The following is a 13,486-nucleotide window of genomic DNA, read 5'->3' on the forward strand; positions in this document are numbered from 1 at the left end:
TTAAACACTTTTGTTTTATACTTCGGTTTTACTTCCATGCTTTCTGCATGATATTTCTTTAGGAGATGTGCTCAAGTCAGTACAGAGCAAAAAAGTAAATAGGACTTAAGTTGACATTTCTCTTGTGTATCTGGTTTTTTGTATAGATCACATCATAAAAGAAATATTTTATGATAAGCAGGTTTTCATTTTGTGATGAGCTGAGAATTTTCTCTTCATTGTTTAGCAGGCCTACTTAAAGACCAGCTGATAGATACTGGCGCTGTCACTATATTGTACAATTTCATTTTATGCCTGACAAAACTTCATGAGCTCTTATTCATTAATTATTTTGCCTGAGTTTTATTGTTTTTCATCTGTGTCGTAGTGCTAGGTAAGGCACTTACCCTTATTTGCCCATTTGCTTGTTGTTTAAACATTTAACGCACTATCTAAATGATGATGCCTTTGTGATATTACAGTACCACTTCACTTACTCAAATAAGATCAGTTCTCTTTGTGTGAGATGCTCAGTGAAGAGATGCAAGAAACAGCCCAAACTTCAGTTCACTGGCTAAATATATACCACTGGGTAAGGGTGAAGGGAAGTCAGATGCAGAGATAGAAGATGACTCATTTGAAGTTTTAAGGCAAATTCCTGAAAGAGCCTGAAACAGAAACCAGGTCTCCTGTGTCCCGTGAATATTCTTTTTGGCTTTCCCCAAGGAAGCATGTGTGTTGTGGAAAATATCTTGGCAAACATATTTTATACCTCTTGTCCTGCAGCAGCTCAGTCCCCTCATTGAGGCTGCATCTTTGCTCCCGCTCCCCGCACACGTTGGCCTCCCACGCGTTCCAGTGCAGCTTTGCTGCTGAGCCCTGCCCAGGCTTCCCCTCCCCACCCGCAGCTGGTGCTCGCTTCAGTCATTGGCGTCAACTTTAATCTTATTTGTACAACTCTTGGGTTTCAGCACATCTCGCCTGCTTCATTCATGACCTGCTTAGGAGTCTCTCTGCTTAGTTGCTGGTTGGTGTTATTGCATCCGCAATCTGAATTTCTTCTTCCTCTACCTTGTATTTCAGACATCTTTGTTAGGAACTTGTGTTCAATTTACAGACTAATGAGTTTCTTCCCTTATGGCTACAATGCCTGTCCCTGAGACTTGGTGGTTCTTACAGTGCCCGCTACGTAAGCCTGCAACACGCTGTTGTATTTTACACAGGACTGTTTTCTTGAACTCTGCATGCTGGCAAATCCTGCAGCTTCCCTTATAGTCTGTTTTACTTCTGTGTGCTGTGTCCTCTCCTTTCATCCTTCCTCTGGAAACCCTCTGCATTGCTTTTTGTCGCATCTGCTGCAGACCGTTTGTTCTGGCCATCCCACATCACTGTGTGCCGCCTCTGGATCAAGGCAGCTAAAATAATCTTCTCCTCTCGCTTTTCCTGTCACGTTGCACCAACTCCTCTTGGCTTCCTTTATTCTTCCACATCAAATTCACCTTACTTCAAAAAGTCCACGTGGTAGTGCCCTTGTCTGAAACACTGCATCCGTTTGCTCTACCTATGTTCCTCCCACGAAGCAAAACGCCGTTTGCGTCTCCAGGTTGTCAAATGCCAGCTTATTTTGCTGGTTGCCATGTATTTCCCTTCTGCTAAATGTTGTGTGTTAAATACCTGCTGTCTCCTCAGGAGCGCTTCTGTGGGGCTTTACAGAACTGAAATAATTTGGTTGCGCCTTAATCCTGTTTTGGTAAACCCTTCAGAAGCCTTCTGCTGTATAAAAGGTAACTGATTAAATCAGAAATCAAGCACTCTGAACTGGTTGAAGAGTGTGGAGTGTATTGGGAAAGTTAACCTCTACTTTGCATTTCTGTGAATTTCCTCAGCATGAGAACAGCCCCCAGTTTTGCACCAAAACTGAGTTATCAGGCTGCTCTGTTATATGGCATGTGTAAGAAGATTTGAAAAAGTTCAAAGCAATTGTTTGTTTTTCACAAAGAGGAAAATTCCAGTCCTGCTTAGAAAAAAGTAATGAGGCCTCTCTTGTGAGTGACACACCAAAATGCTTTCCCAGATTAAACGGGAGAGATGCTCCTAGTAAGGCCTATGGCAAATCACCAAGATTATTGGGAAGGCTAAAGAATAGGATTGGGAATGTTTGCATTAATAAGAAGCTCAAAATGACTGCAAAACAACAGAGAAGAACAAATTAGAATTATGTAAATATACCCTCTAATAATGCGTTTTGGTTTTGGTTCATTCAGGGCAGCACAATTACCTGTGTGCGGGAAGGAATGACTGCATAATTGATAAGATTCGGAGGAAGAACTGCCCAGCCTGTCGATTACAGAAATGTCTGCAAGCTGGAATGAATTTAGGAGGTAAGCAGAATATTAATAGCTTGGTCTCTTAATTTGATTAGGCAAAAACACTGGAAATGTGCAGCCTTTTTATAGTTCTGGCAGCTGCATAATCTCAAAAGTTTAAGGTCGAATTATCCTGAAGAAGTGCTTAATAGCTAATAAACTCTATTGTCATTCTAAATCAGGTTTTGGAGATACATATTTTATGGCTCGGGAAAAGGAAAAGTGGGTGTTTTATGATGACAGTAATTTTAGTGGAATCTCATATAGCTAAAAGTGTTAAGTTTTCAAGTATTCTGTGCTTTTTTTTGGTGATGAGAATTCTCTTGAATACTGAAAAATATTTTACACCATCACGAAAGCAAATTCACACATATTGAAACCTCAACTTTTTTTGTGGCTTATTCAACATTTATATTGATTTATTTCTGCGACCGTTTGGAAATGCAATGATTTTGATGGTATTACTCCATCGTTCATATAACAACAACAAAAAGGCAAAACCTTTTCTTAATACACAAGTATTTTGAAAACAGTATGATAGCAAAACTTACAACAGTTTTTTCCATTGTTCTAATTCTTCAATTGCAACGTCTACACCATTCTGCCTGTGCTTCAGTGGGCATCTTGTTTCAAGTCATCACCTGAGCAAATTGTATTACAAATTACTTTTTCACACCACTCTTAGATTCATTATGTTGTCTGTGAATGGGGGGTTGGATACTGCTGCAGGTCCTTCCCCGATGCACAGAGTGGCCCTTCCCTTAGAATGCTTTTACTGTTCCAGAAAATAACACGGTCACGTTAATTCCTCCAAATCATTTCCTATCTCGCAATTTGCTTTTCATCCTCCTGGATCTATTCTCCTAGTAGCTTAGTTTAGTTCTACAGACAGATTTAGCTGCTTGCCTTTCATAGGTTATATGCAAAATTCTGGTTCCTGCCTGCTGCCTGGTACCTTTTTCTACCTCCCAGACTTCTTTTTCTGTCTTATCTCCTGGCAGAAATACTCAAGCAAGCCACTCCTTATTTTCTGGGGAGTGTAGCCCTATTAAGACCTATTTCAACCCCTTTCCCAATTTTGAGATGCTGCATTGCCCCCAGACCCCTTGCTTCTGCTTCCCAAAGGATGATGGGGCCAGACTGTGGCATGCTGGGGGCTGACGGCTTTCCCTTGATTTTGATCTGCACTATTGAATCTAGCAAGGGAAGCAGAACGGCACCTTTGATGAAACGGGAGCTCCATAGTCATAGCTCCTTCTTCCCAAAAAAGGGTGCTGAAAATGTGTGTGGAGCAGGAAGCCTAGCTCCCTGGAGTGCTGGAAACTTTGCTGCAGCCCGCCAGCAGCTGGTGCAGGGCATCCTCCATTGCCGTGCCCTGCACAGCACCAGCAGAGTGCCTGCAAGCCTGCCTTCCTGGGCAGGCACGTGTGCTTAGCACTCTAGCAAAATACAGGGCTGCCATCCGACTTGATGACCTTTTGGAACAGCAACACGTGATACTCTGTCTGCAACGTCATGAGTTCATCACTGCAGTTTCCTGGTGTGTTTCAAAGGACTTGTTCACACAGCGTCGTCTGGAAAAAAAGAAGAGAGGGGGTAAACTTTACTTGAGGGGGTTGCTTTTTTATATATATATTGGCTGCAGTGCTGTAAATGAGAATTGCGTTGAAAAATCTTCCCTTGTGTTGGAGCTTGGTAGTCTGCTGGAAATTGTAATTAGTGATCTGCATTTAATGGCGTAGAAGGCCAAGTCTGCCTCTGCAGTGTACAGCTGGAGTGCAGCTGAGCTTGGTGGTTTAGCTGTTTTGGTGATTTTTCTTCACGTGGAGAAACTAAGGTGAAATTCTCATTCCTGATTTGATCCCTTTATGCCACGTAAAGGAGCTAAAATGGCATTAAAAGGTCCTTCCATCGCTGCCATGAATGAGACAGTGGGGAGACGGCTCTGGACGTCAACGCAATACGGTGCCTCTCTGTGGTCCAGCAGAAAAAGGCCAGGTTGGAGGCAGAGGGGAGGACTGCCAGAGAGAGGAAAAGTGCCTGCAGCCCAGAGACAGTGTTACTGTTTAGAGGCTCCCAGGGGCTGCCAAATTATGCTAACAGACCTTTCAGCCTTTGAGCCAGCCCAGGTCTGGCAGGAAATATTGGTAGCTGAAAGCCATTTGCTGCTTAGGCCGTCCTTGTTCTCTGGTGGTCAGCTTTGTGTTGGGCATCTACGGAGGAGCAACAAGCGTCTCCAACTTAATTTTGGGAACTTCGGTGTGCTGTTGCAGGGTGTTTCTCATATGGTGAAGGTCATCATGAAAAAGGAGGTGGAAATGGCAACAAGAGGTATTAATGTGTACTTGAAAACAGTAATTTTCTCTTCATATACATTTCCAAGGTTTGGTATTAAATAACATTTTTTCATAATTAGCTTGAATAGACTAAGTATGTTCATGTTATTATGAAGATACATCATAGCTTATAGTTTCATGTGGTCAGCCTAATTTTGCCAAGAATATACGTTGCTCCAATGAAAAGGCACTTTTACCTGTTTTTAATTTGGCCTTGTAGGCAAAATAAACAAGTATTTTGTTAGGCAGTGTGATCAGTAAGGAGCTGGAGGAAAATGAATTTATAAATGCAATTTAGTTGAAGTCCTATTTGTAGCATAGTAGTCTCTATAGCTGAGTCACACAGTGCACAGTGCTGTGCTCTTCATGCAGTAGATCTAATTTAAGCTCTCACCCTCCAAATGGAAGCAAAAGTAAACACAAAAACCAAACTATGTCAGAGATGCCTATGTGTTTGGTTTGTGAGAAGTAGAGTAAGATGATATGCAGAAGGGTCGTAAGCATAGCTCAGGGCTGAAATGCATGCAAGTTGCCATGGACATTTCTTTTCCACTTGTACCTAATTATAATGTTTTAGCCCCTCATTAAAAAAAAAACAACAAACCAACAAAAGCACCAAACACCCTCCAGTTGATCTAGAATAAATGTTGCCGTAGGGAACAAGGTCCTGTCTCCCATGGGCTGGAAAAGAACTTTACTGTCCTTCGTATCTCTCCCTGTCTACAGATGGGAGTGAAAGACCCCAGGCTGCATCCAGCTCCTCCTGGCTACTGCAATGGGGGGTTTTAAAGCAAATTTTGTGATTTGAAAGTCTGTGACTGTCTTCCTACTGTTACTGAAGATATTAATCTCTGTAGTGGAAAACTGAAAATCAGGAGAGTTTCCATGTTTCTTGCAGCACATTTTTGTACAATCTCCGATTAATCTACTGATCTTTTCTCTTTGGTTTTGGTTTTTTCTTTTTCTTTTGGTTATATTCTTTCTCAATATTTTTAAAGTGTTCTTTCCTTTGTTTACTGTGTCAGATTTGTTTTGATAGAATATCTTCAACTTCCCAGCATGCTAACTTTTTTTTTTTCTAAACAAGTAATATTTTGATGTGTGGCAGCATGCCACGCTTTAAGCACCTTTTTAAAAAAATGTGTAATTCAGTGATACAAAATACACCTTTTCTTGAATACTCAAGCAAATTAATTTGGCAGTTTTATTGTTTACCTCCTCCTTTTGTTTGTTGAAAAATTGGAGCATTTTCCAAGCTCTTACATCCTCTAATAATCTTTAGAAAATTATTCAAGTCAGCAAATAATTTACCTAATTATGTTCTTTCCTCAATTTTTGTTTTGATTTTATAAGAAGCATCTGCAACCTGTAATTTCTGACAAGCTGGAGTTGCCAAATATCACGTTTATTCTTCCTCCTCATTTCTAGAAAGTATGCGTCTGCACTGCAGACAGACATATCCCTTTGGCAAGTAGGATTCCAAAACTTTTTGGGAATCAGTTTGTTGGTTTGGTTTTTCGGTTGGGATTTTTTGTTTGTTTAGGGCTTTTTTTTGTTTTTTGGTTGCCTTTTTTTTTAACTCCAGTGCCATATGCTAGACTTAATTATTGGAAGAGATTCAGAGTGAGCAACTGCACTATGAAGGTACGATGGCCCATTTTTGGTTTATGCTCTTTTCAAGATTCTGTAATTAATTTTCAGTTAATTATGAACCAGAATGACTTCATGGATTGGGAAGTTTCTTCCAGCATACGCTGCAATCAGATTTGTCGAGTCTCTCACTTCTGCACGAGACATTTTCATTTGACTCCCACCTCATGCTGCTGTTCCGTAGCGGTGTCTGTCCCTACGGCAGTACCGGGGGGGGACTGCATCCAGCAAGGCAGCTGGTGGCTCACAGCAGCACCTGGTTGCTGCATTGCAACTAGGGTGGCGCAGAGCCTCCTGGTTTCGCTCCTGCTGTGTGCCACACTCTGCTGAAGCCTGGAGAAGGCAAATGTTTTATATGGGGTGATTTGAGGGACCCCTTTCATTGGCAGGTTAGTCCTTGCCCCTCTGATGTGACCTAGTGACCAGGCATCCCTCCCTTTTCTGCTGCGTGATAAGAGAAGATCCCTTTTCTGCCATGTGATGTGCTGTACGTGCTTAGAGGACAAAAAAGTGTTTAGAGGTCTGTACCGTGTAGGACTGCAAGCCTTTCCTGCCTCGGTTCCCATATAAAACACCGTTGACACTTATCAGTACTGGTCTCCCACAACGGTGAGAAGCAGCTTGCTAAAGTACCCTTTGGACTTCGAAGGGGAATAAAATAGGTTTCACCTTGCAAATTACATAGTTCATCACTCTGTCTGCAGAGACTGCCTGTGAAGTTTGAGTCTTGGGTTTGCATACATCTACATATGTAAGACACTTCATGCACAAGATTCTGTGTGCAATTTGTAGTCTTCACTTGCAGAGATCCTTATTTTTTATACATTAAAATATTTCAATAATCTGAAAAATAGATTAACTGAGGGAATCAGTAATAAGATATAGTACTTCACCTTTTTGCCCAGCTTCCCATTTTCTGTTTAATAACTCATACTAGTAGGGATTTAAAACTGTGGTATTATTTTCGGTTACTGCAGCTTATGTGGTTTATGTTATCATTGCTCCTATCTTTTTGAGAAAAAGAAAGCAATGGGGAGAAAAGAAAGAAAAAACCATGAGTTTCAGAAAACTGAAAACTAAGAAAAACTTAAATGTAGCAAAAATGTATCCTCTTGGTTTTCTTCAAAAATTTCTACCAACTTTCTACTAAGGTTTCATAAATTTCAAAGCAAAAAAAACCCTCTGTGTCTAAGAAAATAAAGCAATTTTGGGTACGTGTATGGTTAACTTTTAGTTTTCATTTAAACTTTAACTGCAAAGTATTTTGAAATGCCCATTAACTTTAACTGCATTTTTATTTTCATTTATTATGTAGCATTTTCTTCTGAGGGAATCTAGTCAGTTTTTTTTTTAACTTGAACATTCAGCTGAGTTTGTGTCAATTCTTTCAAGAGACTTTTACCAATATACAGCAGTATATTAATTTGTGGGTTTTGTGAAGCAAAACCTCATGCTGTCAATTTTTCTCGCATTTTAGCTGGACAACTTAGTTCTGGAGCCTACCAATGTCTAGGTTATCATTAGTATTGTTCAAAGGACATTCATATTTTTCTAGGTGTGATGATTTCAGAAAACATCTGTTAGAAATCCATCAGGTTATGGGATTGTGTTAAAATCTGTGCTTTCTCTTAGCAGAGAAACGAAGCACTGATTTACCTACTTTCATTTGCGTGTACAGTGTATTGAGCCCAAGCGAGTAATGTAATCTTAAGATGTAGCCTGCAACCATGCTGCTACTTGTGCTGTGATTCTGTTAGGTCTCCCAGATTGTCTTGTGGATGTACTCATACAAGGGATCAGCAGGGAAATTCATGTTGCTGCATGGAGTTTCTGTTGGTGACTCTTCAGAACAGGGCATCCTTCTGCCTGAGTAAGAGTTACTTGTTCTTAAGGTGCTGCTGTTGCTGCACCACCACCCCACACCTCGTGAATATGTATTTTAAAAAAAAACAGAAAAAGGCAGTCCTCCTGTTTCGGATCTTGCAGGAGCCAATTTGTTCAGCAATGAACTTTTCCTACTTTTGTGTCTTTCTCTGTGTTACAAGATACTGCCCTTGCCCTGCTCTCAGTGTGACCCTCTAACTTTTCAACTTGAACCATCCTCAAGAATATTGTAAATAACTATCAGAACAGTCACTGGCCACAGCTATTAAGAAACTATTTGGGAATTATGATTAAAAATGCAGAATTTTGTAGATGGCCGGTAATGTCAGAGTAATCTCTCAGGCATCAATTAAAAAAATGGTATTGAAAGCATGTCCTTGTACTTTGCATTTTGCTGATGATTTTATTTCACATGTGAAGGCAACTCAAGAAGACGTACTGCATTAGTCCAAAAGCACACAGCTCACATCCAGCAGTCCTTGATCAAACTCCTAATCAGGTTCATGTTCTCAGCCCTCCTTTGTTTTTTTTCAAGTTTTGCTGGTTTCAGCTCTGCCTTCTGATGAGTGCCCAGCTGCCAGCAACTTTTGTCTTTCCTCCAGGAACAGCCTTTCAGGCTTCTGGCACAGGTCTGCTGAACTCCAGACTTCCCTGTTTTATCTGCTGGACGCTCCACCATACCGTTCGCAGCATAACACCCTTGGTTGCCAGCCTCGCAAAGGAGCTGCAGCTTTTCTGGGCTCCTGCTGGGAGTACGTGTCCCAGCCTGCCTCGCGTCACATGGCGGCACTGCGCGTGCAAGCTCTATGGGGTTTTGTCCCATTTCAACAGTATGCGGCACTTTCTGTGCGGGCTCAGAGGTTGCTCTTTCCTGAGCGGTTCATATTCTATACATGGTGTCTTGCCTTGGTTCAAAGCACGAAATGGAGAGGGGCGATCGCAGCTTGCTGAGAGGAAGGTTCAGGTTCTCCAGGAGGAGGTGAAAAAAAAATCTCCCGCCATTGTGCTGTCGTTGGGCGATACGACCGAAGCACAGCAGTGGCTCTTGCTTGGATGCCTTCTGCCAGGCAGTCACTGGCTAGCTTGCATGGATCCTCTGTGCAGTGTCTGGTGTCAGGGCTCCAGCTCTCACCCCCAGGATGCTCCCAGAGTAGATGGCATTTGTGGCCTCTTGACTCCCCAGGACCAAGGCTGACCCCCGCTTTTTCCCCTGTGCACCGCTTCTGTCTCGTAGGGCATTTAAACAACCTGTTCTCCTGAGGATCCTGAAATGAATTGCTGTTTGTCTTTGTTGCTTATACAGATGCATAAAAGCAAGCAAGCCTGTAACACCTCAGATCATTGCTTTGTTTCATCATACTGGAGCAGACCAGAGTGCTTTAGCGTTTCCGAAATTCGTTACATGCGGGTCTTGGTGATGTCTTGTTTTTTCCTGAGTCACCAAATTAGCATGCTTCCTTCCACAGTGCTCTTAAGTCCATATCCTTTTTACTCTTCCCCACAGTAAAAGTGTCCCTGCTTATGAGAGCATGCCTGTGTCTTCTGTTCCTCTTTCCAGAGCTGCTGGTTATCGCCAGAGCCCTTCTGAAACCTCCTGCTGTGGTCTGTGGTGGTGCGTTTCCATTACTCACTTCCCCCTCACTGCGAGAAGCTGTAGGAGCAGGAGGAACTTGTCTTTTTAGCTTCCACTGAGCCATTGCTTCAGAGAGTTTCCACCTGATTAAAAGGGTGTGAAGGTTGAACTTGCCATGCCTGACACAACCTTGCCCAAAGTATGGTGGTGTCACTATGCTGAATAGTGGTTTTTGCTAAAACCCTCCTTAGTTGCCTGCAAGTGTGCTGTGGACCAATTTGGAAGAGCCTGGAGCAGAGCAATGGGAGTGATCAGCAGTCTTTAAAACTTGACTGGTGGGGTCAGATTGAATGACTTGGTATTGTTTAGTCCAAAAAAGGCTGGAGGGAAAGTTGAGGAGAGGGGCAACAAGTGTTCCTCTAGCAACAAATATTGGTAAAGAGGAAAGGATGATCTGCTTTCCATGTCTGTGAAAAGCAGGACAAGAAGTAATGAGCAGCAAGGAAGATACAAGTGAGGAAATGAAAATGCATCTCTTACCATAAGGCCAGAGAAGCACTCGAATAGGTGGTCTGGGGAAGACATGGAGTCTGTCACTGGGCATCTTAAAGATCAGATAAGACAAACATTTGTCAGAGGTGATGAGGGTACAGCTGGCTCTGGTCTGAGCAAGAGGATGGATCGTGTGACTGTCTCTTCCTGGCTTTGAATAATATTAGGTAAGTGGAATTAAGCTAGATAATTTGTGTGCAAATCAAAACAAAAAGGGTGAAAATGTTATTTCCATGTACAAAAGGACTTTTTAGATTTTGACAGTGCTGGTCTTCATTGAATGAGCTATTCTGTATCTGTCCTCTGTGTGACAGTATGTTTTTTGAAGAAGCAATGATGCTAAGGCTATGCAAGTCATGTGCTCTTTCTTCTTATATGGTGTTGATTTTCTGATTGTCTGCTATTTTGGCACTTCACGGGTTTTAAATTGACTCTAGTGTTGTGGTTTATGCCAATAATGCTACAAGGAAAATTTATTCAATCGCAGGTTTTGCCTTAGGATGTGAATCTGTTGTCCTTTCCCATTGTCTTCTCATATGGTGCTTTGCTTCAGAATTACCTTAGTAACTTGTATTTTGTTTGAATCTCATTTCCTGCCTTTTTCCCCCCACCAATTCCCAAGCCACATGCCTTTCAATTTTAGTATCTGTGTTTTGCTAAAATAAGTGTGAGAAGCGGCAAGGATACCTGGCTCAAAAAGCAGACTTTGGAGTTCAATGTTAGTAGAAAGAACAATCCACAGCAGGTTATGAAGGAAAAGTTGAGCACATTTAAGCCTTAGAAATACACAACAGGCAAGAAGTTGTTGTTTAACAAAGAGGAAGGCAATGTGAAGGCACCAGCTGGAGCATTCCTGAGCCACCCAGTACCACACATCTTCCTGCAAATTGGTGCTGATCATCTGTGTGCTTTTGTGGTTCTCTGCCATCAATTGTCCTGCTTCCCCCCATGCTGTAATGTTTTAGTAATGGAAGTCATCTTCCCTGCATAATATCCCTGCAGAAGGTACAAGAGGAGGAAGACTGTAGAACCTGAGCTCACAAGACCTGTCCACCCCAAATGGACAGTAAGGGGATTTGACAGTAGGGAGTAGAGAAGATGCTGATATGGGGCAACTCTCGTGCCCTCAAAACTGCAGTTGCTGTACTGGAAAGAAAGAGCTGAGGAAACGCATACGTGGCTTCTGGGGCCGTCTGCACATGGACCAAGTGCATTCAGGCGTATCACTTAGGCATCCTCTTAGAGACGCATGTGTCAATTTTAGTCATTACTGGCATTTCATACACAACTGCTTCAACTTCAGGAGAATTTAGAAATGTGCCATGCTGTCAGTCGCAGAGAGATACTCGGTTTCATGATTCAGATCATACATATGGGTAATGTTAGAGTTGCATTTTCCCTGGAAAGGTGGTTAATATCACATACCGGGTGATTCACTAATGTTCAGGGTGATTTATTAAAGCAGGAGATTAACATGGTTATATTCTTTTTTTTTTTTTGATGACTAATCATGAACTGGATGGTGAAAAATATGGCTGAGACAACTGTAGAAGACAAACAGCCAGCTTGTATTTCACGGATAGCGTTGCTGTTCTGGGAAGCGGGGTAGATGATTTCTAGAAGATGAGGCAGCAGCATTAAATGTATTAGAAATAAGGTCGTTTGAGAGAAATCTGAGTTGATAAAAACTGGGGATATGGAAATCGTACAGGCGAGGAGACAAAATGTCTCAACATTTTTGTTACATGGGAAAAAAAGCAGGGATGTGGTGCATTACAGTGTAACCAGAAAGACCACAGAGGGAACTACACCACTTACCGAGGTGAGTTCTAGTAATAATAGTGCAAGAACAAAAATGAAGTATTCAAGGATGGCACACAGTTTAGCATGGAGTGGAAACATGAGCTCTCAAGGTATGGGGCTGAGAGATGCTGCTGCAGAGTTTGCTTATTGATGCTTTTGAAAAACTCCAAAAAGCTTGTTGAGTACCTATGCCTCCAATATAAATACGAAGAGAAAATTTCACATGCAGTAAATGTCTACAGGACTGTATCGGGGCAATCGAGGTGGCTTAGTGTTATGATCAGGATGAAGAGCACAGAAATCATGGCACAGACTTAGCATTGGGTATCAACCCAAATAAAAGCAAGAGAGAAGACTTGGATGAGGAACGCCTGCAGAAGGTTGGACGGGAATGGGTGTCTTGGGAGGAAGGTTGTCGCTTGGCACAAGGCAGGAACCAGTGATCATAGCCAAGAGCATACAGTCTGGTACAGTGGAAGATTTCAAAATCTGTTCTCCAAAGTTTCCCAAACTTTGTTTTAACCAAATTATTACCAATGCTAACAGTTCAAGCTGCGGGTGTCTTAAGAGTCATCGGTGACAAATACTGGAATTGTAGGTGTCCCACTCTTTCTGTTTGTTGTTGGTATTTTACTGCTAGTCTTTAAGTCTAATGAATAGTCAAAATTACCGATGCATTTAGTAGACAATGCTTAGCTCAAAAATCATTGAATTTGCCATACGTTTGAAGAATGAATAAATAATCAGTAAAATAAGAGTTTTGGGAGCATCTGAAAAGGGCTGATTAAGAATGGCTTTCATCAAAGTTATAATTTTCTTTTGTGAGCTTTTTTTTAAGGCTTTGTTTATTGGATGATTTAAATATTTAGTAAATACATTTCTTTTGAAATTAATGAAGAAGTACAAGAGGGAGTTTTATCTACCAAAAATGTTAGCTCTGAGACTGTATTATGTCAGTTTGGGATTTTATATGAAATATATGTGGGGGAAATTTTCATACTTTAGCCATTTCTCATTAAAAAACTTTATCAAAAACAGCTTGATTTGATTTTAACAGGAAACCACTAATTGGCGTTTGGTAAGAGTTGTTCCCACACGGAGAGGAGTACCCCTATGAAACTGTTATTTTTCAATTAATTATCACTTTGAGGATTGCTGAGAAACAAGCAAATGTGTTAGACATTTTCCCTGACAACCTAAATATTCCTGTAAAATGCACTTTGGAACTCAGCTTTCTTTTGTCACTTTTGTCCCCTATCTCTTTACGAATGCATAGCCTGAAGCTTGGTATGGCTAAAAAAAAAAAAGATTAATTCCCGCTGTCTCTTACGCAAGCCCTCCCC

The 13,486-nt window shown here is 41.5% G+C and overlaps 1 protein-coding gene across 6 annotated transcripts in view; it reads left to right on the forward strand.

Annotated features, from left to right (window-relative positions):
• NR3C2 (nuclear receptor subfamily 3 group C member 2) overlaps positions 1–13,486 on the forward strand; it is a 215,095-nt gene that overhangs the window by 153,999 nt on the left and 47,610 nt on the right. For all 6 annotated transcript variants that reach the window (XM_075090423.1, XM_075090425.1, XM_075090424.1 and 3 more), the window contains one exon: positions 2,244–2,360. In XM_075090423.1, the coding sequence (XP_074946524.1) occupies positions 2,244–2,360 (117 nt within the window). The remainder of the gene's footprint in view (positions 1–2,243; positions 2,361–13,486) is intronic.

This window comes from Phalacrocorax aristotelis, chromosome 4 (assembly GCF_949628215.1).
Source record: "Phalacrocorax aristotelis chromosome 4, bGulAri2.1, whole genome shotgun sequence".
In the NCBI taxonomy this organism is placed as follows: Eukaryota; Metazoa; Chordata; class Aves; order Suliformes; family Phalacrocoracidae; genus Phalacrocorax; species Phalacrocorax aristotelis.